This window comes from Thalassophryne amazonica, chromosome 23 (genome assembly GCF_902500255.1).
Source record: "Thalassophryne amazonica chromosome 23, fThaAma1.1, whole genome shotgun sequence".
NCBI lineage: Eukaryota > Metazoa > Chordata > Actinopteri > Batrachoidiformes > Batrachoididae > Thalassophryne > Thalassophryne amazonica.
The window spans coordinates 19675918-19703764 of NC_047125.1; the positions used below are offsets into that span (position 1 = coordinate 19675918).

General features: G+C 43.3%; 1 protein-coding gene across 10 annotated transcripts in view; it reads left to right on the top strand.

Moving 5' to 3' along the window:
* Positions 1-27847, top strand: part of LOC117505122 (nuclear factor 1 B-type-like) — a 111097-nt gene that overhangs the window by 40840 nt on the left and 42410 nt on the right. For 5 of the 10 annotated variants that reach the window (XM_034164651.1, XM_034164662.1, XM_034164652.1 and 2 more), the window contains exon 3: positions 6515-6568. The exons of the other annotated variants lie outside the window; for them this stretch is intronic. In XM_034164651.1, coding sequence (XP_034020542.1) covers positions 6515-6568 — 54 coding nt within the window. The remainder of the gene's footprint in view (positions 1-6514; positions 6569-27847) is intronic. 10 annotated transcript variants of the gene reach the window in all.

Consider the following 27847-nt stretch of genomic DNA (forward strand, 5'->3'; position numbering starts at 1 on the left):
GTCGCTAAAAACTAGGTGTAGCTAGCAGTTGCCATAACCGCTTACTTTTTAGTGATCCATATCATTTCATGAAGAAAATGTACTTGTTAAGCAATAAAAAAAAAGTTTTTAAACATTTATTGTGTATGTGGCCATGTTGATTGTGACATCAGATCATGCTCTAGAACTTGGCAGAACCTACCCAAGCTCCTGACATTGAGTTCAGACTTCCAGGTGACTTCTACTTGAATTTGCCAACTGTAAGGTTGGGATTTTAAACCTCTGTAATAATTGAAGACACCATTTGATGGCTGTAAAATGAAATTGTATGGTCTAAAATGGCTCTCCATTCTGTCCATTCAGTAATGGTTGTTCTATTAGTTAGCATGCTATGTTTTTTGTTTTTATAAAGTTCCACCCTGTTGATATCTGAAAAACACATCAGTATAGTTTGCAGTCAACTCTGAGATACACTGAAAAAGAACCAACTTTAAAAACATAACAATTGGTAAAAAACCTGAATGAATTAAGTTGTTTGAACTTAAGTTTGTAAGTTTGATCAAGAGTTGATCTGGGAATAGTTGACCCAACTTAAAAAAAAGCATTACAATTGGTAAAACCTGAATGAACTTAAGCTTGTAAGTTTGATCAAGAGTTGATCTAACTTACAAACTTAAGTTCAAACAACTTAATTCATTCAGGCTTTACCAGTTGTAACGCTTTTTTAAGTTGGGTCAACTATTCTCATTTTTCAGTGTAGTATTACATTGTACAAATTCTTTTCATCTTCTTGTAACTTTGGAAGCGGTCGCACTTTCCAGTTAGCTTGACCCCGGTTGCGACATACGCGACTCAGAATGACTCCGTTAAACTTGTACGTAAGCATGGAAGGACGTGACGGTCTCATGGTTAAAGTGGTAGGTTCAAGAGCAGAGGGTTGTCGGTTTGATTCTGTGTCAGATGGGGAAAGTCACGAATGTCTCTTGGGGAACATCTTCAATCCGGAAGTTTGTCTTGGTGTGCAGTTGTGTGCCTTGCATGACCCGACACTGACATCAGTTTTTGGGTGAATAAAAGGAATCTTTGTAAAGTGTAGGATTATTTTATTTTAGTAAATAATCTTTACTTGTACTATATGCTCATCAGTACAATCATGACTAAAATAACGTTGCTTTACGGTTGTAATGTTGCATGTTTTTGTGTGATTAGCTCCAAACTGGCAACACAGGAGCTACTGCTTTACGCTTCAAGCCCCTAACATTTTAATAAACCAAATAAGTTAGTTTTCTAACATTACAAGTCTAATGAATTTTATCACCTATGTTGTCCTTCAAGGTCAATACGCAAGCATATTTTTTTTTATGTGTTCGTAACGGTGCACTGATACTTTAGCCACTGTCATTTGTGGAATTTTATTTAAATATTTATTTTTTGAACAGCGTCGACTGACTTGCTCTGTTCTCTGTTGGCTTCAAGTTGGCTCCATAAATCTAAAACTAATCCACCATGTGCAAACTCATCCCTCTTAATTTGTTTGCCCACTTTACATCCACGATGATGCTCTCCAGTGACATCTAAGCCATCATGATGACAACCCCAAGTGGTTTCTAATACTCAGACTGATTCTCTTCTACCGCTTCCTTTGATGCTGCCTTTATTATGTTTGATGGGGTTGTTTTTTTTTTTTTTCTTTCTTCCTCTTCTTCTTCTTCTTCTGTCCTCTCTGTGTTTCTGACAGAAGCCCGATAAGGCCGTCAGTGTGCACGCTGAACTTGAAGTCTGCTGCTTGGCCACTTGGGCAAATCTGAGGCCGACTTTAATCAAGACACAAGAACGACCCGCTTCATCTCATGCTAATTTGTTTTTGGGAAAATGAGCTCTGAGTTTATTTATTTTTTTATTAGTAATTTTTTTTTTCTTTTTTTTTTTTGGTTCCTTTAATAAGCTTGTATCAAAGTAATGCCTGTGCACTGAAGTAAGCTCTGCAGAATAATTCCACTCTCTTTTTAAGATACACTGTTTGTTTGAAAGCAGACATAATCAGTTGTAAAGCAATAAAAGTGTTTGTTTTTTTTTAATCGAGTGCTAAAGGCCTGATAATTTTTTGAAGAATGGCAAAGTGACTAGTTTATTCAGCTGAGTATTTACTAAGTATTGCCCTTTAACCCACCTGGCAGGGTCAAGTCAAAAAGCCTGAAAACTGTATTTTTTGACAGACATCTTGATTTTTACAGTTCTGCATATTGTACACAATCACTTTTGCAGTGATTGCACAGTTTAACATGATCTTCTCATTAGCCACATATTCAGCCTTTTAACCTCATTATATGAGATTGCAGATTTTTGTGTTTATAACTCCTGCAAATGCTGGACAAAATATTTAGTTTGTACTTGATTATTTGATTGACACAATAAGGACTTGCATAGGGGCATGTCTGAGTGCACTTTATTTAAGTGAGTGTATGCGTTTTGTGAAGCCACTTATGTCTGGTGCATCTTACGATTGCACTCTTTATACAGCATGAAACAGCGCCAGTCTTTAGACCTGGTTTCTGCTGGGCTAAGATGCGCATCCTTTCTGGTGACAGAAGATATCAATGCACCAGCTCTGCGCCTGACCACACCTCTTTTAGCCCAGGAGGGCAACTAGAGGACACAGACGCTGCATGCAAAAGTGACAACTGCAGTGGGTGAAAATTAGTAATGACACTCGTGCTGGGTATACGGTGGGCACCGCTGACTTCCAACTTAAAAAAAACTCAAAGAAAATGCCACCAGAGGTTGGACGATTTATGCATTTCACATTATTTCCTACTTAAACATGGCGTATGCTAAACCCAGAAGCCGTCGTACGAACAAAAATATCCAGATGTATCAAAGTGTGCATACACATGGATCCAAGCACGTTCCATTTGTACAGCCCACTGAACGTGGGATGCAGACGTACTAAACTCCTCCCTCTCTATGCCCCATTTAAGTATGCAAATTCATGTAAATAGGCTCTGGGAGCTGGGATTTACCACTGCATCAGATCAGTTAACGTGAACACAGAAAAGAAATTATACTGAGTGTGAGCTACAGATGACTGGGAATGACATGGAGACACGGAGGGATAGTTTATTTGGTATTTGTTTATTAAGACGGAATAAACATGAACATTTGTGGGAGCACGTGTGTGTGATGTCGTAAACGTTGTGGCTTTAGAGAAGTGCTTTTATATCCACTCAAGGCCTTACCCTTGTGAAGCGCCTTGGGGTGCCTTATGTTGCGATTTGGTGCTATATAAATAAATGGAATTGAATATATTTTCTGAAGCTTTGTGTGCATATTTAACTTCTTTATGGTAACTATCCATGTTGCTCAACAAGCTAATAACCTGCTACACTTAACTTTCCAAAAAAATGTCTTCAGATGTCTTCAGGCCTTGTTGCCTTAATGGTTTCCTCTGACAAAATGTGCGCAAATAGCTATGGATAAAACAAGAGCTGATTAAGTGGCCTCGTCACAATGCACCCTGCACTGGCGGCCGCTTCCTACCTTTGTGTGGTCGAGGGCTCTGGGGTGCGGTAGCGGATACACGACCCGGGTCCCAGCAGACTCCAAGGAGGGAAGGAAACCTGGTGTCAAAGGGGATCACTTGCTTATCTGAGCAAAAGACTCAATTATAGACTTACTGAGTACGCGGGATAGTAGTAAGATAATGTGCATAACATTCTCAGTTCAAACCCCTGAGAGATATTGTTAACTTGAAGCGTTCCCCACAGTGGAAGCAATGAAAAATGGAGTCCAGCACAAACCTTGCTGCATGTGGATTAGTGCTAAATTCTTTCTTCTCCTCCTTTCGGCACAAGCTTCTCCTGTAACCTTGAGAGAAGCCCGCGCAGGCCCCAAGTTCAACGAGTGCATGAGGCATATTTTCACTGAGCGTGCTCGGACCGCCCCACTAAACCCCTCGACCCCCCCCCCCCCCCCGCCTTCCCTCCATACATACAGCTTTTTTTTTTCTCCCCCTCCTCCTAAAGAGGACTCCCTGTAGACCTCGCCTTTCACAGCGCCTGCAAAGGAAATACATTATGTGTAAAAAGAATTCCATATGGTGTCATACGATCTGTGTAATTCCCTCATTTGATAAAACAGTCACCTTGAGTGCGCAATTCTAAATTCAAAACATGCTGCAGGACATGTAGGCGCATTTAGTCAACCCCCCCAACCACCCCCCACCACCAATTCCACATAGGGTCTCCTTGCAAAAACATCGATTCTTTATATCGTTAAGAACACCTCCCCCTTCCTTCATAAGTATCTCCAAGTGAGACATAGGTGTTTCGTTTTCTGGAGGCGTGACTCGCAACAGCTGTCGAAGCTCCCAGTCAAGCCTCCTGACTTGGCTGACAAGGAGACTCTGTGGCAGTCCTAAGGGTAGGCTGTTCCAGGTAAACCCTGCCAAGTTCAAGTGGCTTGGACCCAGCTCCACACCGCAGATGGGAAGTGTTTCTGCAGGGCTGCCAAGCACCAAGAGTTTGTGACTGTAACCAGCGTGTTGTTAAAAAAGAGCATTTCCCCAACCACAGCCTGGTGGAGCACCCTCCCACCCATCTACTTGAAATACTGAAGGAGATAAAATGGAACCCCCGTCTCAGAAAAACAGATTTAGGGGTGCTTGTTTCATTTTGGCTCAGTATGAGTGTGTTGATTGCGCTTGTGTCTCCTTCATGGTTGAACTTGTTTGTCTCTGTGGAGTTTTGTGGTGCGGCACAGGACAGGGCTTTGACGGGCAAAGTGAAGATAACCCTACTTGAATCGATGACAACTTCTTACTTTGCCGTAAGTGCAATAAAAGCTTCCCAACAAGTGTTAATCCGTCCACCCCAAACGTCTGAAAGTCGGGCCAAAATGCATTCCCAACATGAACGTGGTGACAGTGGTGAAGATGCTAGCAGCGCTCCTGGTGCCAATGTTACAGCTGCACCCCGAGACAAGCACAGGAGGACAGGCTGTGACCCATCTTGTCTGTCAGAGGTGTAATACTCCTCCTTGTAAAGACATAAAAACAATTTGATTTCAAAGGCAGAGGAGGAATAACAATTAAGCAGAGAATCTGGCAGGGAAAAACATAATTGGCGGCGGCGACCTGTTCGCCATAACAGCTAAACCCAAAGACAGATGCTTTCCTCAAATGGTTGTGAGGTACAGATGCACCAGGTCCATGCAATCTACCCTCTTGCTCCCCAGATTTTTTTTTTCATATCTGATATTTTCATGTTTTTTTATAGTTCTATTGGTTGTTCAAGGATATGAGTGAAACATATTCTTATAAATGTCGTAAAACATACCTTAAGAAAAAGTCAAACCTCCCCCAGCCCCACAGGTTGATTATTATACAAATAATGAATGTTTACGAGTGCAATGGTAAGACTATTTGATTCAGTGAAAAATGGAGCATTTCATCTTTCACCGAATGAAATATTCTTACAAACATTCATTATTTGTTTTATGTAATGGCTAAAATTTGATATTTTATCAATTTATAAACAAGAGAAGGCACTTACATTTTGGTGTTCATCGCTGATCCTTTCAGCTCAAGAGGTTCCAGTCCAATTTTAAATTAAATCACAGTCCAGTCAGATAGTTCAAAAACAGTCTTGACGATGTAGACCATAGTTGATGCCGTGCTTTTGTACAGACTGCCATCTGCTTTTCTCAGCACGAAATGCATGGTACCAAAATTGCACAGTACATAGCACTGAAATTGCACACTAAATGGAATACAATGGAAAAGTTATGAATAATTTGTCACGTGACATACAAACCACCAATCAAATGACAAGGATCTGTTCAGCTGTTATATAATACAGTAGTATTATGAATATTAGTTTATTAGTTTAGCGTGTGCTGTAAGTGAGAAATGTGTGAAAATTGCAGGTAGTTACGTACATCATTTGAGAACTACGGTGCAGGCGTGCTTTGCAGCATAGTTCTCTAGTATCAGCTAAATTTAGTAGCCATACCTCCATCCGGTTGGTGTTTAACTGTTTGGCTCGTAAATAATTATTGACTTGTAATAGCAAATTACATATCCTTGTGTTTAACAAGCAACAGTGGCCTCTCGACATCGCCAGGACTCTGGCTTTATAAGTTGCATGCAACAAAAAACCTATGTTACGTAGGCCTACCAAAACAACCGCAAACATGTCCTACTGTGTCCACATTCCAATTTAAATTACTCTGATACGTATAAGAAAAGTTAATAATTATTTTAAAAAATGCCATAATGGCCCAAAATAGGAGGTTCTCTGGTTGTCATCTTTATCGATCAGAATGCAACATTTAAAAGATTAATATAAAGTAGTTTTTCCAAAGCTACTTATGGAATTTTTGCCACCACACTTCATTATGCCTATGATTGCCTTGCTAGTCCCAGCAAATATTTAATATTGCTGATGGAAGGTTGTGTGAATCTCATGGGAGTAAGCTAATAATTTTTAATCACCAAGTTGTAGTTGGCAAAACACTGAATTCCGTTTGGTATCTCCAGGTCAAGACGCAGCCCACAGCCCTGTCATCAGCCAGGAGATTGATCGTACAAGAGGTGAGATTTTTAGTGATAGACTATTTTTCTTTTTTTTTAATGTAAAGATTTGTTGCCTGTTCTGACAACACCATGGTGATCATGATAACAATAACAATAACGACAATAATCACAACAGGCAGTAGTTAAGGAGTATGGAAATGTCATTTTCAGGAACCATAACAGCATAATTTATGTGAAAATCTAAATAAATACACAGTATTGAGATTACCAATTAACAAAATGTGATTTTGAGAAAATTTAATATAACCCCCCACACTCTCTGCATATATGCTACTAGAGCTCTTGGCAAAATTCTATTGTAACTGCATTAATGGTAAATGTCCATCAGGTGGAGATATAGCTCCATTTCAAGAACCTTGAATTCAGACTGCTTTGGGACACAACAACGAACCTGTTGCTTATAGTAGCAGATTATTTACTTTTTCTTTCTGGGGAAGGCCTCCATGCCCTTTGCTCTAATTGAGGTAGCCCCTCCACCCCCACAGTTTTAGCATGACCCCCCAGACAGATTGCTCTCAGCTAAGGCTAAAATGTCCACATTATGAAACTGTGGAACCAACTCACTTTTAAAACCCACCTTTCTGAAAAAAGAGAGCAGGTAATTACATGTGGTTCACCCTAATGGTTAGTTGCAAATCTTTTTTTAATAAATGCTATTGTCCATCTCAGTTATCCATTTGTCAGCTGTTACATTTTAAAAGCCATGTTACAAATCATATCCACGTTTGGTTAAAGTTGTCAGATTAAATGTGCATGCAAGTCCTCAAAAACAGGTGTTTCATTGATTTTGTCCCAAAACACTGAGAAAAATCCGCCTTGTCTTCTGGTACACTCAACCCACTCTTCTCTTCATCTGCTCGCACACATCCAGCACTGTCCTCATTACCATTCATATTGGCTATATTAGCGGGCAACTCCCAAAATCAGCCAGAGCTAAAACAAATAGCGGTTTTGAATAATCAATGCTAAACTGGAGAGGCTTCTCAAAGATGGCTACCCTTACCAAAAAATAGTATTGATAAGTATATAAAAAGTAAACTGGAAGTATACTTGAAACATACTTGCATGTACTACTTTTTGGTAAGGGTAGCTACTGAGGTTGCTCAATATAGCAACAGAAACAGACCTCAGTGTTTACTACGATTATCCAAGGACACACACACAACACAATACTCAAGGAAATAGCATTCAGCTATCAGTAAACTAGATGGAAGTTTCGCTAACAGTTCCAGAAACCTACCCTCTTACTAGCCCAGCAACTGAAGATACACACATAACCTAAATTAAGGTAGCAAATCGAATGAAAGATCAATATCGAAAGCTTGGTTTGTTAGTTGCTTCGCTGCCGGCTTATGCACTCATGCAAATATGTACAAGTGCATATCTCTCAAAGATGGCTAGCTATTGAGGTTGCTCAGTATAGCAACACAAACAGACCTCAGTGTTTACTACGATTATCCAAGGACACACACACAACACAAAACTCAAGGAAATAGCATTCAGCTATCAGTAAACTAGATGGAAGTTTTGCTAACAGTTCCAGAAACCTGCCCTGTTATTAGCCCAGCAACTGAAGATACACACATAACCTAAATTAAGGTAGCAAATCGAATGAAAGATCAATATTGAAAGCTTGGTTTGTTAGTTGCTTCGCTTGCCGGCTTATGCACTCATGCAAATATGTAAAAGTGCATATCTGTGAGCATGTAAGCTAGTAAATGCACAACAGTAACCTCTTCTATGCTGCTTGTCGGTTGGGGTGTTGGCAAGCAGACCTGTTGAAGGATGGAATCAAGTCACAGTCAACGCTCCGGCTATAAACAAAGGGAAGGGAACTTAAAAAAAAAAAAACTGCATTACTTTGTTTCTCGCAGCTCGATACGTGACCCTGGCTGAAATGCGCAGACTAGTCCTGCTGTGTTAACCCCCGCAAAGCAGCAATGTCTCTGTCGGGGTCCCCAGTCAGTGACTGTAGCACTTACCCCCAAAACTGTTTGCCCTCCCCACCCACCCCTGATCACAGCGAATGAACTTTTGGTGTCCCAGATGAAGTGAAAACATGCTTGAATGAGTGGAAAGCGCGGCTGTGGGAGCCGACTGTGCAGCGGGTGAAAAGGCCCCTGCCGTGTGGATCTGAGCGGACAAATCCAAGCGAGCTGAGGAAGTAGAGGAAGCAGCGCTTGCAGGGTTGATCGGAGGCAGGCGGGCGGCTTCCAGGGAATTGAAGCAAAAGGGGGGAATTCCTGTTCCTGAACCGAAAAGCGGAATGGAAAAAGTGAGTGCTAGATCCCGCTCACGCTGCTCGATGTCAAAACAGTCGAGCGCTGCCGTCATCTGTGCAAATATTTCAACAGATTATGCTTCTGTAGCCTCGTGGGAAAGGCTGAAGCAGCGCTGTGAGGACAGCTTAACTGAAAGACAAAGTCTTGCCTTGATTTCTTAACTTCACCAGCGTGCAAGTGTCATCGTAAAACCCAAAGTGCGTGAGGTACAGAATCCGCAGACAAACAGAAACCTGCCGGGTGAGGCACCATGACGTGCCTTTGTTCTTTATATCTTCTGCATGTTCTGATCCTGAAAGCTCTTTGCATTCTTGTCTTTGCGAGGGAGGGCGAGGCATGCAGCGCCCGAGGACAGAGCATGCCGGCTGCACACCTTTGTTTCGTACAGTGCATAATTTACAACTGCAGTCCTCGGCGTAAATATAATTTATCCTGAAACTTGTGTAAGCTGCTGATGTCGTGTGTTGCACATTTGGACACGCGTCCGGCGTGGCCTCTGCTCCGAATGCCACACTTTGCTTTATGAGCACCAAAACTAGAGAATCTGAAATTAATTTAGCGCCTCCCTTCTTCCAACTATAAACCTTCATTTTGCAGCCAAACCACATGTTGTTGTTGCTGCAGTGGCAGAGGGGGGCTGCCCCCGGAGGCCTGGGTAGCACACAACAGATTTGCTTGCTGTTTTTTTGGCAGGAATGTGGAAGAGTTTTTGTCTCTCTCTCTCTCTCTCTGGCTGTGAATATCTTGCTCAGTAAGATTTATTCCTCGTATGCTTGTGGTTTGACAAAAGGAATACCGCAATAAACCTGGGAGGTTCGTCTTGCATTTTCATCTCCGGGAAGACGTTCGGTTGTGTTTATAAGCTGCTTTATTGCCGAAAGTGTGTGTATTATGTGTGGGCTGTTGACAGTGCGTCTGGGAACTACAACCACAATGAGCAAAAAAAATGGTTTTGCGCCTTAACTGTTGGTAAGCTGGAAGTCTCCCGACGGTTGGTGGGTCGAAGAGTAGAGTAGAGGAGCTCCATCGTCTGGATGACTGCCAACAGTCTGACCTTGTGTGGGGCAAAGCTGCTGTCACTCCCTCTTGAGTTATGTGAGAACCTGTTTTATGGTGCTGTTTAAAAAAAAATCCTGCTGCTCTGCGTCTGATTGCAGTTCACCAAATGAGCACTTACGTGATGCAGTGATTCCACTAGCAGGATTGCTTGCAGCAGCACTATTCTGAAGTATAGTAGTGGGTTTTGTGAAATTGCTCTGATAATTCCCCTAAAAGCCGAAGCTTCACTCCCTCTCTGGTCTGGTGCCAGTGGAGACACCCAGACCCAACTTTCTTAGCGAGCTCTCAGAGCCTCTATGTTGAAGAAGCCTTTGATTCAACCTGTGAAGGCCCCGTCTCCAGACTCATTAACCGGAAACGAGGGTTTACTGGGCATGCGGCTGACAGATCTCTTTTTAACCACCAACACACCCTCATCCAGCTTCTGCACCTGAACAAAGCGCGGCCAGTAGGAGAGTCTTGAGACCCTTTTACTCAACCCAAAAAGTGTGCTTGCTCGTCACAATCGTCAGTGTTTGACTGTAGTACTTGTGTGCATACCTTGCTGACACTTGATTGATACCTCAGACCAACATACTCATTGAGAGATTTTGCATTCTCTCTTAATGACTGGCTGGCTGTCCTGGGAATGTTGTGTCACTGTAACATAAAGCTGTTTAGAAAATTACATCACCAAAATTCAGTACTTATGTACCATAGCACCATTGAAGTCAGCATTTTTGAACAAAAACACCCTCATTAAAAAGAAAATAAGAACCGGCAATGTTTTTGGGTGCTGGCGAGAAAGCCCACTCTTTCCAGCTTCCTCTACATTTCAAGACCTCATTGTCGAGGTGCATTTGAGTCAGAAATTGCCTGGAACACAACTGCAGCAATTGGGCTGAGCCATTTTTTTTCACTGAAGTTGGTCCAACATGCATGAACAAGGTGATCAGTACAAGTCCAGGAGGTTACCGCCTCCTTCGATCTATGTAACTGGTCTGGGTCCTGATTAGCATCCACTAAGACATGACAATCTGCCAAAAGTACTTTTATATCTGCTATAGCCAGGCAAAACGTTGACATCTTTTCGTTCTCCTCCTTCTTCTGGTGGATGCATGATCCAGTCTTAAAAAAATGTCCCCCACAGAGTTAACTCTGATTATAGCTGAATAACCTTGAGCCAGCTGTCACTGGAAAATGGTGTTGCGATCTCATGCCTACTATTCTGACAAGCATTTAGTCACTGTGGAATCAGAGTCACCCAAGGCAGTATGAAGAAGAAAAAGAAGGTCCCCAATTTGAGGCCACCTGTGCCCCATTCTCTTTGGATATATGACATTCTTCCAGGAAGACCATCTGGTGTCGAACTCAAATCTATATTTGCATCTGTACTAGGATCTACAGTGGTGACTTAACACAAAATGGGAGAACCCAGAAGGATTTAGAAGACAAGCTCACAAAGAGACCTTTTACCAATGTAGTTGTCCTGGGTGGTTGTTCCTTCTTCTTCGCAGTAGTTCCTTCTTCTTTGCTTGCTCACAGTTCAGGTATGACACCTTGTGTCATGCTGTTTTGGGAGGGTACCTGCCATAGCCAATGTGCCTGCATGATGTCATGCTTGAACCCTTATCTGGGGGTCATTAACGCATTACTGGCAGTTGTGGATTTCAGACGATGTGGTTTTAAAAGCTTTTAGGCTTCTGTTGACATTAGCGAAGAAAGTACCCTTACTTTGAGGTGTGTTTTGAGATCAACTATTGTCGATGCCTTTGCAGAAGATGCGCTCTTTAAACATGTGGTGTATAAATGGTACGTAAACCAAATGATGCATGTCTGCATAACAGATCAGGAGAAATGATGATGCAGCAGGGTATTAAAGAAGAACGCTATAAGGCGGTTTTCCTTTGCACCTGCCTGTTTCATTCCCTGCTGGAGTTGTAATGGCAAAAATAAATTGGCTCAACATCTGTTGGCAATGTCAGTAGTCTGTTTTTAAGCTTGTAATGACACATTAAACTCTGTGGTTGATTCCCCCCCTTTTCCACCCAATGTCTTGTTCCAGGAGAGCAGTGCCAGCAAAATCGTCTGAATGAGTGCATGCTTTGTTTTCTCTCGTCTGTTATGGGCCAAAATTTGGCCTTAGATGTGGTGGCATTCTGAGATCGGATAATTTCTTCCACGTCCCGACTTAAGGTGTGTGGTTGCGTCTGTGTGTGTGTGTGTGTGTGTGTGTGTGTGTGTGTGTGTGTGTGTGTGTGTGTGTGTGTGTGTGTGTGTGTGTTTGCTGCGGCTCTCTTGGCAGAGCTCAGGGAGGTCAAACAGTGGCAATGGGTGGCAGGGATCCTCAATGGCCTCGCGCCCAGCTGGAGGAGAGCCATTTAGCCCTGCAAGGGAGCACCCTGTTGGCCTGGCTCGGCCCGCTGCTCTCGCCAGCGGGAGCTCCTCTTGGCGGAGGCCTATCGCCGTCATGAGTGCTGACAATTGCTGACACATCACTGGCACAGGTGTTGAACATAACACAGGCCTGAGTCAAGATTTAATAGCTTCTCTTCAGAAAGTGCAATGAAGGAAAAAAGAAATTAAATCTATCAGTGGTCCAATATCATGCAATCTGTGCTTGTTTTGTTTCTTTTTTGATTGGGCGAATTGCTTTTAAATTCAAGTCAATTCAGTTTTCATTTGAATTTCAAGTAGAATGTGTTTGAATTCTGCATGGGAATGATTTTTCTTCTCAGCTGTTTTCTTTTGGGGTAAGACTGTAAGTGTGGTTGAGATGAAGAACTAAGTCCCATACAGGCCCTGATGCCGGAGCTTATCCAGAATTCTGCAACATCAAGCAGAGAGTCTTCATCTCCCCCTGGACCAGACCTGGGCAAACTGCGGCCCGGGGGCCACATGTGGCCCTTTGCATGTCTCTGTCCAGCCCTCGTGAGGTCTGTGATTATTATTACATATATTAAAAATGTCAAGCTTGTGTGTTGCAAATCATTAGAGAGGTTTATTTAGGTTTATTTAAATATTTACATATTATTACAATAATAAAAATTACCTATAAAAGCTATTAAATAGGTAATTTTTTGTAAAATTTGTAATGGGAGACAGCCGAGTTATCAATGGTGTGGCCCTCGTACATAATTCAGGTTTCCTATGTGGCCCCTTGTAAAAATTAATTGCCCACCCCTGCCCTGGACGGGACACCAGTCCAACACACGTTACTAATGCAAATGAAGTGTGTTGTCCAAGGAAACATGCAGGTAGCACGGCTGGGAACCAAACCCAGATCTCCATATTGGTAGCCCATCTCCTTTCCACTGACCTACCTTCTCTGGTAAGTGTGGTTGGTGTGAGGTAAAAGATGGAAGTACCATTGTGTTCCATTCTTGTCTTTCCTTATCAGTGTCAACCTAAGTCCATTCAAGTGCGCAAGTAGAGCTGCACATTTGGGGTTCAGTCATGAACTTTACCTGCTTCAGTTACACAAATTTGGCGACGTATGTCAAAAAATGTGCATTAGAAAATTAAACTAGGTGGATTTGGACTGTATCTGTTTGTGAAAGTTGAAGGAAGCGAGCTCAGCCTTGGTAGTATCACACCCGGGCTGTGGCTGAACTATGATCTGTGGGTCTACTTGCATTTCTCTGGAGAGTGGGGAATTTCCCAGACTCCTACCCCCCCGCCTCAATCCCACTGTTCCCCCTTCCTCCAGACCAGTCGAGACGTGCAGGTTTAAACCCTCTCTCACTCTCTCTTTCTGGCCTTCCATACCCATTGCCACTCAAGCAGCAGGGGTCTGGTGCATTTGTCTCATAATTATCCGACTGGATAGGGGGGTTCTAAAGATGAAAGAGGCGAATCACAGAGCTCCTCTGTCAAAGGTCTGTCTGCCCGACTGGGGGGTTTTGGATCTATCTCCCTTGTCCCCCCTCAGTCTCACTCAGTATGTCCGTTGCCCTCCCCACCGCCACTACTCCATCTCTCACACACACACACACACACACACACACACACACACACAGTCTTACTTTTCCTCAAGAGCTGCCACTGTGTAGGATAATCGCCGACAGTGAGCACTCGTGCAAATGCAACACCCCACCACCACCACCACCAGCCACCCCGCTGATTTATTCACAACTACAAAACTCTAGATATACCCCCAACCCTCACATCCTGAAAGACTTCAGACTCTTTCTCCCCCCGCGTACTCTACCCACCAACTCATCGGCTGCCCACCGGCCCCCTCTTTACACCCTCCCCCTCCACTTTTCTTCTTCTTCTCCTCTTAACTACCGGCTAGGAGTTAATGGACTGTTTTGGCTAGTCTCCAGACGGTGAGTGTCACCTCATTAGCCTATAGCGGCTCGCTCCCAGACTGCTCCTTGTGTTTGCGTGCGTGCGTGTATATGTAGGAGGAGGCCTACGATGGAATGTCATTGGTCTGTCTCCCTTCCAACCCTCCCTCCGCACACCCCTTCCCACCACTACAATGAATGAGAAAACACGCATGCATAATTAAATCTATAGTGTCGTCCTCTCGCCTCCGTCTTTCCTTCACAGCCATGCATTTTTAAAAAATCCTACTGCTTGGAAGTTTGCCACATTGAGGGGAAAAAAGTGTTGCCTCCAAACCAGAGAGATGTGGCCAACCTTTCACCCTTGTGTGGACTTGTTCTTTTTTACCCCAGCCTGCTGAATGGCGGGGTGGCAACAGCGGGCGAATGGGAATGCCACCCGGCCCTGCCAGTCAATTACACTGCAACAAAGCTAATTGTTTGTTTGGCGCATACCAAAAAGATGCCGAGCTTGGCTATTGATGGGTCCATTGTTTCAACGCAGATGCAAAGCTCTTTCTTTCTCACAGGCTAGACTTGACGCTCATTAAACTTGTGAATGATGAGACCACACTTTCGGACAACGGCTAATTCGTGTTTGCTGTTGTTGCAAGCGGTGGAAATATTCAGAATCATACGTGAATATACAGTACGCTTGATGCGGTGCCAGGTGCTGTGGAGGCGATAAGTGGCTAGTTAAGTGGAAAGTGTCAAGATTAAAAAGGGTTGGAAGACGAGAAAGTTATGCAGCAAGAAAAGGGAGAGCAAAGTCTACATTATGATGAAAGGACAAACAGAGAGGAGACAGAGAGGGAGGCGGTGGAAGCATTAAGTGGGGCGTAGTGTGCTGACTGGAGGCCAACCTGCTCATTTTTCACGGGACAGATGAGCCCCTCTGTCGTGTTGTGTAGTTTGTCTCGACTGTGTCGCGTATGTACAGCACAGATCCGCTCTCCACAGGACACCGGGTGCGAGCCGCCGTTCGTGCGCACATGCATGTCACAGTGGGAGTTAAAATGTGGCACCACGACCGTTCATCCAGCCCTTCTATCAAAGTTGGCCACAGGGCACTTGAATGCTAGCATTTGTGTGTATCAACTTGGCCAAGCTTTTTATTTTACCACAAATTAAAAGGTGGGGAAGTTTAATTTAGACGGGTTAACCCTCATCTACATCCTTGGTTTTGTGGCTGTGTATCCCTTTGTGCTTGCTGGGGTATTCCGTCTCCTCTCCCGGGCCGTTGTGGCTAATGATCCGTCAGACCATTCAGTCTCTTGTTCAAGGCCCACTCGCCGCTGAATGCGCGCCCTCCCCATCCGCGCTGTTTGGCGACCTCAATGAGGAGCCTGTTGTCCTCTCGGCTCAGTTAAAACGCTCTCCTCTTTTCACTGCCGTGAGAGTTTACGGAGGAGAAGGCACAGGGAGAAAGAAGGCCCGCTCTTCACTGGCATTAGTATTCGCTGATTAGAAACGCGCACGGTGTGCATGCGGATGCACCGAGATGGCAACAGTCATGTGCATCCTCTTGAAGCGTGATGTGCATGTGTGCACAGGAGTTTAGACCCACTCACACCTTGTTCCCTTCTGGGCTGAAATCCCACTTGGTTCCACGAGACTCAGAACCCTCCTGTGTGTGTGCGTCTCCTCGGCTCCTGCTCGAAAGAGTTTGCAGTGTCGTTCTTCACAGAAAAGGTGGTAAAGTGTTATTTTGATTCAACTTTGGCACACTCACCATTTTTGTGTGTGTTTGTGTAACTCATCCTACTGTACCTGCATTCCCCGTCAGAGGCAGTCATTTGATAGCGTAGCTATCCGGATTATCAGGTGCTCCTTTAAACCAATAAGAAATACTTGCCTTGTTCCAATTATGAGATAATCATTATAGTGTTGCACAGTATCTGGGCCTCTCAGTAGGATCACTATCATAGTTTGTCAAAGAGAACACAATACAGTCCATTCTGTCTGTGCAGAGGGATCCCTGAGATACTACACCCAGCAGTGCTGGATTGAAGAGTTTTGAATATTTTTAAAAGTAGACTTTTATAAAGAGACTGGACACATCCTTGGTTATATGGCAAAAAAAAAAAGTTTGGTTTTTGTTGTAACTGCACGGTTGGTATGGAGCAAGCACCAGGTACAACTGAGTAAGCATCTAGAAATCTTCTTCCTCAAAGACTGAGAATCTTCATATATTTTACACATTAAAACATTTTTGTTCTTTAACTTTGCATGTTGCAGAAATGCTCCCAATATGGTCCTTGAGAATATCCGTATCACTAAATGGAATGGTAGCAAATGTGAGAGGAACTCATTAATGTCCAACCATGGAAAAGTGATCTTCTACAACCATTCACATCAAACGTCGAAGCCTGAGATTGAGAAAAGTTTAACTTTTTTTTTTTAGATAATTGGAAACATTAACTTTGGACTGGAATATTTTCTGGCCTGGGAGGTGATGTCAATCACAGATATGCCTCCTCAAAGGACACGGGGTATCGCTGTGGCGAACTGGTGTGTGAAGATGACACACACATGCAGGGGCTGGAGCCTATCCCAGCAGGCATAGGGCATGAGGCAGTGTACATCCAGAACAGGACGCCAGTCTGTCACATATAGACAAGCACACTCACACCTACGGACAATTTAAAGTTTCCAGTTCACCGAACCTGCATGTCTTTGGATGTGGGAGGAAACTGGAGCACCTGGACAAAACCCACGTAAACATGTGGAGAACATGCAAACTCGACACAGAAAGGTCACTGGTAGGAATAGATCCCATGACCTTCTCGCTGTAAAGCAACAGTGCTAACCACTAAGTCACCGTGCTGCCGTAAAGATGGTAGCTACCAATAAATGTCATCTAGTGTGTGGATTGATGATGTAATGCTCCAGGCATGCCCATACTGTAGTCTGCTTCCAGAAAACCTCCTGACAATGTTAACGGCGTGTACAACAACATTATGCGCTCCATGGCAATGCAAGGAATTACTGTACAGAAGGATTGTATTGTATTTTCAAAGAAAATCCAGTCAGTTAAAACAAGTAAAAACAATATCCAAGTTAATCAGACATGGACGCGGTCACGGACCATCGAAGGTTTTCCAAGGTCTAAATTCATAAGAGTCCTATTTCACAGGCAGCTGATCTTTGTTGCATGTCTGTCTCTCACTGTTTCCTGTTTCACATTAACTACACAACATAATAAGTTATAAAGGCCTGACGTGTTGGTGTGAATGACTGGTCGAGGATATCAGGAGCGTTACGCGACCAAAGAATCAAGGCAAGGCGGCAGGCAAGCTCTTAGAAGACCAGCAATGACATTTAAAGCTGAGACATGGGCAGTGAAGGGAAAGAAGGAGAATGCTTAGAAAACTGTGCACAGTTACAAATAAGAGAAGAAGCAGTATGGTAAACGTGCAAGAGAGTAAATAAAGGTGGGCTGGGCATGTGATTAAATGAGCGATGGGTCTTAACGTAAAGTAGGGTTTGGAGTGCAGCTGTATGGACTGAGTTGCAGCGTTGACCTCACAGACGTGGGAAAAAATGAGGAGAAAGAAGAAGGAGGAAGCCATAAAATATTGATTTAAGGCCAGTTGGGGCTCCGTGAGACAATGACACCCAAAGATGGCCATTTGGCTGCGGTGTTTGCCTTCCTTTCACTCCCGGCATTATCACTCTTCTTTCAGTCAGGTCAGGTGCCAGCCCTTTGCTGAATGCCACACATGAGCCCAAGGGGGGTTAATATGCAGGGATTTGGTGTGTGGGGAGGGGCACAGGGGGGAGCAACGCCAGTTGGCAAGCTGGCACACAACGGCTGGCACGATAAGATCCTCCCTCTTCTGCAGTCAGATTTCCTCGCCCATATCTTTTGTTTGGCGTGTTTGGGTTGCGGCGCATCCTGATAAAGGCCACTTTGTTTAGACAACAAAGTGTGAGGGAGGGCGCACAAATGATGGAAGAAAGAGTGAGACAGAGAAGATAAGTAAAAAAAAAAAAAAAAAAAAAAAAAAAAAAAGCAGCGAAGCGCGCGGGAACAGATGGAAAAATTAAAAGCAAAAGTGTAATAAAGGGAGATACAGCACCGGCGGTGGCATGGGGTGGGGGGGGTGTCCGAAAGATGCGCCGTGCACTTTTCAGTGGATAACACGATATCATCACAGACACACAGAGGTGGGAAAGAAAAGATACAATAGCAGACTGATAGTGTTGCAGGCTGAGGGCAGCGATAGGCCGATAGCGAGGAGGGGAAAAAAAGAGAAAGATTTGGAGAGGAGAGCAGGTTCTGCCGGCTGCTGGAAGCCGGCCCGTGCAGCGTGAGGTCATCGGCTAAGCTGTGAATGATAGAAAGCAGGAGTAGAGGAGCGCACGGGGCAAAGCAGCATGCGTTCACACACACACACACACACACACACACACACACACACACACATACTTTTGAGCACACAAACATTTCCAAGGAAGGACAAAGTGGCTTCTCGTGGAAGCGGCGAATGCGATGGGACGGGAAAGAATAGGAGGAGGACAGTGAGCAGAAAGTGCTCGGCCACATCAAATATTTACTCAAGAGCAGCTGTATTGTTGAAACATTACGCATCAGAGCTGCTCCGTAATTAAGTCGATATTTTCTGCCCTTCTCACTCTCTCACTTTCTCCTCTTCTTCTCTACTTCTCTGGGAGTCCAACCCCCCCGCCTCCCCAGGCTGCTGAAATGCGTCTTGGCTCGGGACCCGTGCCTCTGGCAGCCAGAGTGCTATACATGTGCACAGAACCCCGCTCGGCATAAAATGGCTGCCAGACAGGCTTCTCCTCCTGAAATGTCGACAGCGGTATGCATCTGCAGTCCGCGTGCACGTGTGCGGCGTGCACACTGTGTTTTTTTGTTTTATTTTGTGTTTTTGTGCAGAATATCAGTACATATCTGCAGGCAAAGCTCACGCACCGACTTTCTGTTCTGCACAAAAAGTTTCCCAAACGAAGCGGCTAATTCAATCCACGCCGCGTGTGCTCTGCACTTCTTCTTTTTTTTTAAAGTGGGAATAGGATGATGCCAGGATAAAATGAGAGCGTGGGTTCGGGTTTGTGTGTGCGGCCGATTATAAAAGCCAGGCGAGGAACACGCATGGGTGTGGAGAACGCCCCACAAGCGCCGAGGAACGTTCTTTCCGAGCCAGATTTCCCCTAATTGCCCTAATCGTTACAGAGGTATGATAAGTATCCCATTGGACAAGAAGGTGTGAGAAATCGTGGACACATTACCCACAATCCTCCTGTGCAACTTTCACCCTTTTTTTGTGCTGAGTAACAGCAAACATTCTGATTCATACAAGGCGCTGTTTTTTTCACTTCCCTCATGAAACAGTTTGTTGATTTAAACAAGTGGCAGGGACGGAGGGTGCCAAGAAATGTTGTTTTTGGAAAAGGGCCGTGTGTGTGTGTGTGTGTGTGTGTGTCTGGCCCAGTGATTGAGCCCTGCCAAGCTCCCAGGGCAAAGCCCAGCCTCCTCAACCGCAGCTGTTTATTTACAGGTTACTGTGCTGTTTATTTGAAGACTATCGGATTGGCCGGGCTACTGCACAGGACACCTTTTAGCTACAGATACCAGGCTGTTAGTACCCAGCACCGTTTTCAATGAAATGTTCAAGCCATTTGTGCTTAAATTCAACCAGCCGCAATCCCAAAACTTTTTTGACCTTGTCAAAATAATCTAATTTCTTTTGGCGTCTTCCATTTTTGCTCAGGGCCGCCACAACTGATTCTGTTTGGATCCGCATCATAACTTTGCACAGATTTTACACCAGATGCCCTTATTGATGCAATTGTCAACATATAAGGAGAGTTTAGCACTGTATCTTGTTTGGAGGCAAGTGTACTCACTGCTTGCACCATCAAAATAATCAGAATGTTTTATTTAGATACCCATCATTGGACTAAATATTAAAACAATTCAATTGTCCGCCACAAACCTTGACCCCAAGCGGATTTTTGGACTGACGATATTGATTTTGGTGTCGCATTATTTCAAACATACAAAGCCATTTCTTTTCTGCATGATGTCACCATAACTGTGACTCTTTACATTCTGTTAGTCGTATCTCTTCAGTGGAACAATTTCATGGACCTGTTCGGTGGAGGAGGATGCTGAGGAAACTGCTCAGCATCCTGGACAACACCTCCCACCTCCTGCATGCCGCACTGACGTCCTGTCAGAGCACCTTCAGCCATTGACTGAAACCACTGAGGTGAACCACAGAACGCTACAGGAGGTCTTTCCTACCTGTGGCAGTCAGACTGTATAATTCCTCCCCCTTCTGCAGGATGAATATATAATGAACAGCGTTATTCAGTTATTCAGAGTTATGGGCAATATTGTTAAACATCTTGTGCAAATGTCTTCCAGTCAATTCACATAAAGGTGTTGTACTTATTTAAAAAAACAAAACATTGTTTACTGTTTCTGTACTTTGCCAAAATAATTTCCTTCGGGATAAATAAAGTTGATCTTATCTTAATAACAAGCAGCCTTGGCCCTCGTCGCCACTCGAGCTAGGCAACCAAACTTCATGTAATTTCAAGCCCGTCATCTTGATAAAATATAAGCATCACCTGTTTCCACCATGCATGTGATGATGAGATTGTTCCCTGCAACAAGCCCAAACAGGAACATGGTGCAGTAGATTACTACATAATCAAAACACACTTGGTTTCAGTTCAATAACCAGTTATTTGCTATTTTTATGTGATGAGTCACAAGTTAATACCATGTTATCTTTCTGAGTCATCGTCCTCACAACTGGAGGCGATCAACTTATTTAGCTATCTCTTCACCTACCACGTTTCAGAGGGTACATGCCTCCAGGTTTTTGCCAAAGCCTAGTCATAATAGCCTTTGTAAAGTTGGGGGAGGTCAGATTGAAATAACATTATTTTGGGGGAGGTGATGGTCTAGTGGTTAAGGTGTTGGGCTTGAGACCAGAAGATCCTGGGTTCAAATCCCTGCCTGACTGGAAAATCACTAAGGGCCCTTGGGCAAGGTCTTTAATCCCCTATTGCTCCCGGTGTGTAGTGAGCGCCTTGTATGGCAACACCCTGACATCGGGGTGAATGTGAGGCATTATTGTAAAGCGCTTTGAGCGTCTACGCAGATGGAAAAGCGCTATATAAATGCAGTCCATTTATTTAACGGGATCAATGGTCAAAATGGGAATTCCTGGACATTTTTGAGAAAATGTTCAACTGTATCATTGGTTACCAACTGCAGCTCGGGGCCTGTTCGTTTGGGTCAAAGGTCAACATCAGTGTTTCCAGTCATTTTTTAGGAAAACTATCATTGGATTGGCATAGAGATAAAGTTTGAACCCTGATGATCTGCTGTATAAGATCTGAGTGGGTGGAATCGAGGGGGTGTATTTTGTTGTTTTTGGCTGGCCAAGTTAGAGCCCGTAGAAACGTGTGACGTGCCAGTAATTCTCATATATGGCATAATATCCATGGAAGCACACATGGTCAGACAGATGGTCAAACAGTAATATGGAACACCGCCTGCGACTTTATTTGTTTTTCTTTGAAACTGGTTGGATTCATCAGGTCAGTCACAAGATTGGGTCGGTGCAAGAAGGAGGAGCACAAAGTTGCTGTTTGTGGGTCAGAGGTAAAATGTAACGCAATAGAGTGGAGGTGTTTCCAGCACCGATTTAAAAAAAAAACAAAAAAAAACGGCAGATGCGCCATATGCTCACATCCCACCTCGAGTCATCCAGGTGGTCTCTCCTGGTGCTACACTGGGGCCTCGTGCTGGAAGATGCTGCCTGGGATCTCTAATTGCCACAACCATCTGCTCCTTTTGTCATGGTTGCCTGTTCAGCCCCACAAAGAGAGAGAGAGAGAAAAGCAAACAAACACAAAACTCTGATCTGATCTAATCGTACCGACACCTCCATGCTCCGTCTCCTTCGTTCCTCCCCTCTGCCGCAGCCTTTCTCCGCGTTCACCTCCTCGACTCTCCTGGCCATTCTCGCTCTCTCAGCAGTTCTGCAGGAGGCCGTTGGCAGCTGTAACTAGACTGATGGATGAGTCTAAAAGTGGCACGGGGGCAGGAGAAGACAGCGAGACAAGGCTGCTGAGCTCCCGCAATCACTTTATAGACATGTGCCGCGCCAAATCCGCACAAACCTCCGCTCACCCACAAAAGCTGCTTCGAGTGTTTTCTCAGTGCGAGTGGGGGCAAATAAAGGCCCTTTATTGATTCATGTGCACGTTATGGCGAAAAACCAGAACGCACAAGAGCAGACCTGCGCTGGTGGATGGCAACGTCTCAGGGCAAAAAGCATAGTGAACACGTTTGGGTTTTTTTTTTTTTTTTTTTTCCTCTCTCCCCCCGTCCTCGTTTAACGTATGGTCTTGTTCCCTCCCGACTTTGTCATTGTTGAGCTTCAGCCAAGAACATTCTGTTTTTGCAGCGTTGTTTCGCAGTCAAATTTAGGAGACGGGGAGCAAGAGAGAAACGGAGCCTTAGAGAGAAAGAAGAAGAAGAAAGGATAAATCTTTCAACTTTCTTCTTCTTTCTTCCCCCACCACCCCATTTTTTTTTTCCTCGTGCAGCAGCACGGCTCATGAGAGCTGCGGCAGGAAAAGGGGTGTTGTTGCAAGGCGAGGGTATCCGAGTTCACCGACTCTCGCTTCTTGTCTGTGTTAAAGGCGTAGATGATAATCTCCCGGCTGTTTCTCATTGCCGTCACGCTCGAGCCCATGTGTGGGGTTCGCCCGCGCCGCCGTCTGAGTTCCATGTATGGTCGTAAGGCTCGAGTCACAGAATCCTGGACCCGGACTTTGAGAAGCGTGTTTGCATGCGTTGAAACCCAAGAATGATTTATTGCCTTATTGTTGACGTTTCGCCACTTTCTGTGTTGCATGATGTAAAGGAGAAAAGTCCCCTGTGCCTGTCAGTGATCAACCAGAGCAGGAACTGCTGAGAAATGATAGATTCCTCCCTCTCAGAGAAAAGACGTCAGTCCTCCGTGTCTCGTACCCAAAGCCTGTGTGTCGTACAAGACGGAAAGAATTCCACTCATGTTTCCTTGCATTTCCCCGCCCCATCCTCTCTGCACGTTGTTTTTTACCCGTACCTTGCACAGCAGGACCGAATACATTTTATATCCACTCCTCCGACTCTTTTGAAAAATTACAGTGAGGTCTGCTGGTGTATATATATATATATATATATATATATATAAAAAAACTTTAAAGCTGTCCCGTGTCAGACAAAGAGCTTCAGTTTGCTCGGCCGCTACTGATAATGCAGTTTATACACAACTGTCATGTTTAATGTGCAGCGGGTACTGTATATTTACTGGAACATAAGGAAGAGCACTTAGGTAGTTGAAATGGTTTGAGGTGATGTGAAGAAACAAGAAGTGAGACAAATGATAAATAGAAGTTAAAAAAAGAAATTTAAAGGGACACTCAGTGGAGTGCATTCCTAAGACCTTAAAGTACATTAACTGCAGTTATCACTTACTAGCGCCTTCTTTGGAGGTTAGCGCTACTTTACATGGATACTGATGCTCTATAACGGCTTGCCAAAGGTGGGCTGATAATGTCATTATCACCAACAACTTTGATACACTCCAGTTGGTGTGTTTTATAAACCGTGGTACTGTTGTGCTGATCTAGCGTAATATAAAATGTTGCTATACCCCATTCATAGCAATCGCTAGCTGGCTTGCTAACGTCTCAGTTAGATGTCATGTGAATCTCCTCAGAGGAACGATGTGGTTCCAAAACAGGGGTTTTAAATTTAAAAGTTTTTGTTTCTTGCTGACTTTTATAAAATATAACGCATACGTAAATTGCAGCATGTTGGAGTTTTTATTTTTTCGAGCAACCAACCAACAGTTGCTGTGTTGTCATTCATTATTTATTTTGGTGCTGCCAAACTGGTGGAATAGTGTCCACTTGTGTCTTGTTCACGTAAAATATCCACTCTGATTGAAAATGAATAGCAGCTGATTGTGTTTATCTGGTATAAGTGATAACATGATTTTATTCTGGACCTCATGGATAAACCTCAGGCTAATGCTAATGAAATGGCGAGGTGCTGACAATCGATGGAGGGCCGATAATCAACCACAGTGTTCCCCAAAATCATGTTATTGTATAATTGATATATCTTCCAAATTAAGTAACAAACTGCTTACCTACACTCTACCTTATGGTGACATAAACCCGTTTTGTTCCTGATATAGTATGTTCACCACACCATGGTATCATCCAGGCAGATAATCGATTCATCCTTACATCTCGAAAGTCATCGTCTATCTGCCGCAGCCAAGGGAAGCGTGGACATCCCCTTGGCTTTCTGCAGCTGCCGGGGTCCTCAACATGTCTCCCTACGTAACTGTCATTTGACCCAGCAATTCTCAGAAGAGTCCAAGTACCAAACGTCATTGAATGGCAGTTTTGTGGCCTTATATATTTTTTCATTGTTTCAGAAATTAAAAAAAAAAAGCAACGTTAAAATGCCCTTGGCTGGATGAGCATTGTGACAATTTCACAAGGACCACAATGGAAATAAACATTTGTGCTTTTTTTGTGTTATCCATGTATCATGTGTACCTCTGTATCTTTATACTGGTGTTGCAGAATAAACCCAATCAATCAGTCATAAACAATATTTTATTTACCTTGTAACAGCATTTGCAGGAAGGCACATGTGCGCATATATGAGCTTTTGAAAAGAGCGGACATTAGCTTTGACCTCGTGTGATGCACGTGCACGCCGATGTCTGCAAGATGAATTGTAAATCACTCCAGAAATGTTATCAGGTTACAAAAGAAACGTTTTCAGTTTTAGAAGCATTTGTTTGTTGCTAGCTTTTACATGATATATGAGAAATATGTTCGATTTACCCAGAAACGCAGCGGAATTAGCAGCTAACGACACCAGCCACTGACGTCACCACGCTGATGTCCGCAAAATAACTTGTAAATCACTCCAGAGGTGTTATCAGGTTCCAAAAATAGCGTTTTAAGTTTTAGAAGCATTTGTCACTAGCCTTTACATGATATATGAGAAACATGTTCAATTTACCCAGAAACGCAGTGGAATTAGCAGCTAACGACACTAGCCAGTGACGTCACCAGGCAGATGTCCGCGGAATAACTTGTAAATCACTCCAGAGGTGTTATCAGGTTCCAAAAATAGCGTTTTAAGTTTTAGAAGCATTTGCCACTAGCCTTTACATGATATATGAGAAACATGTTCAATTTACCCAGAAACGCAGTGGAATTAGCAGCTAACGACACTAGCCAGTGACGTCACCAGGCAGATGTCCGTGGAATAACTTGTAAATCACTCCAGAGGTGTTATCAGGTTACAAAATAGCATTTTCAATTTTAGAAGCGTTTGTCGCTAGCTTTTACATGATATATGAGAAACATGTTTGATTTACCCAGAAACGCAGTGGAATTAGCAGCTAACGACACTAGCCAGTGATGTCACGGTGCCTCTCTACTCTGATTGGCTGTCACCCCCCCCACCCCAAAAAAGTGGATTTGCATGATTCATAGCCTCAAAATAGAAAACACAATGTGATCTTTTGACCTCTTAAAATAGGTGAAGGTTAGCTATCTTTGAACTGGTCCAAGATCTGTGTCCCAAGAATGTTCCCTGGGAATTTGAAGACCCTGACAGTCATAGGACTGGACTTAAGCTGAGCATGGATGGACAGATGGACGCAAATCCTTTGCAATACTCGATGGGCATGTTTTGATGGCCTCGGGTCACAAACACACACAAAGGAGGCCTGCTAAGCTGCAGCACCGATGTAGCTGCAAGTACTGAAGTTTAATCTTTAGTTAATGCTTTCTGGCACCTCTCTTGTCAAACTTGTCCTGGTCTGTCACACCTGTAATAAAGTTACTGCCATAAGTCTTTTGTCAGAAGAGTAAATATCAATTTTGTTGGCATTGCCAAATTACAAGCCAAGCATGAGCACTCATTCCACACATGTAAGATTAGTTTGGAGATGTGATGTTTCAGAATAATTTACTTGTAATTGCAGAAGCCTGTTTTTACAGAATTTTGCATAAGTGTTTGCTTATCATTTCACTAACGAGCAGTTTTGCATTCAAGCTGTTATTACCCGAGGCCATCAAAATATGGCCATTGGGTATTAACACCTCTGAACTTATTTACAAGACATTTCATGGATGTTAGCATGGTGACATCACAGGCTGGTAGCTAACTGCAAAATTCAGTTTCGTTTGTGTGTAAACATGTTTTCTTTGTCATGTAATACTAGTGCAGTGGCCATAGGAAGTTTGTATTCTTATCAAAAATTGGGAACTCAAGTACATTTCTCATGGATGGTCATATGAGTCTGTGTTTGAATGTGAGATGTAGAAAGAGGTGTAACTTATGTTATGCTATATTATTATTTGAATATAGTTTTTCATATTTATTTAAAAAATCAGTTTTATTATAAGTTGTATAAAAATAAAAGGATTCCTATTAAACAGATAGAAGAGTGGAAGGGTTAGTGGTTAGGGTTTGGTGGAAGAGGTGGAAGAGAGTCAGACAAAGTTAAACAGAACATTTAGAATATTTGAAACAGCAAATCAGTATCCCCCCTCCTGAACACAGTTTATTTAAACTTGAACTCACAGCAAATATAAGATTTTTTTTTTTTTAACTTAATGAAAGTTACAAATTGTGGGAAAATATTTTATTCAGCTTATGTGCTTACTGAAATGTTGTACAAATAGTGTTAAGTTAAACTCGGCCACAAGGAACACTGACAGCATGCCTTTCACAGTAAAAGTATTTGCTAGCATGCTAGCATTAAACATTTTATTGTGAAACGGTGCGAGCAACATAACTTTGCTACCAGTAACATCAGTGAGCCACGCCACCTTGGAAGTATGAATGTTAGTGTTAATCAAAATACAGGTTTCAGAATAAAGGCTTTGAAAATTAATTGCAAAAAAATTCATAATAAAGGATGCACATCATCGTGCCATGCGCAAGCCATATCTGAAAACTAAGGTTAATCTGACAAACAGAGAGATATGTGAGCCACCTACCCACACACAGACGTTTCTTGTTTTATAGATAAATGTAAAAACTAGTGAGAAATAAACACTTCTAAAACTGAAACCACTGTTTTTGTAACCTGATAACACCTCTGGAGTCATTTACAAGACATTTTGTGGTGTTAGCATGCATGCTAACTTACGCTAACTCAAAGCTAACTTCCTGTGGAGTTAAATTTGTCACAGTAGTACCAGCAAATGCACAGAGGGTGATCTACAATTATTCCTTGATTTGCATAACTTCTGCTCTTGTCAAAAGCTCATGTGTACACACGCGCACACACACACACACACACACACCCAAGGCCTCCTGCAGGCGCTGTTAAAAGGTAAATCTTGTTTTTGATTGATTGATTGATTGATAGAGGGGCTTTATTGAACATGTTCAAATTGTACGTAAGACGACAGGATCTTAATAATTAAACAACTGAATATTATAAAGAACACAATCCTCATTTGGCTGAGGGTATTTTAGCATTGAGTTATATTTTTGACTGCAAATCCATATGTGTCCAGACTTCTTGTGGGGCTTGCCT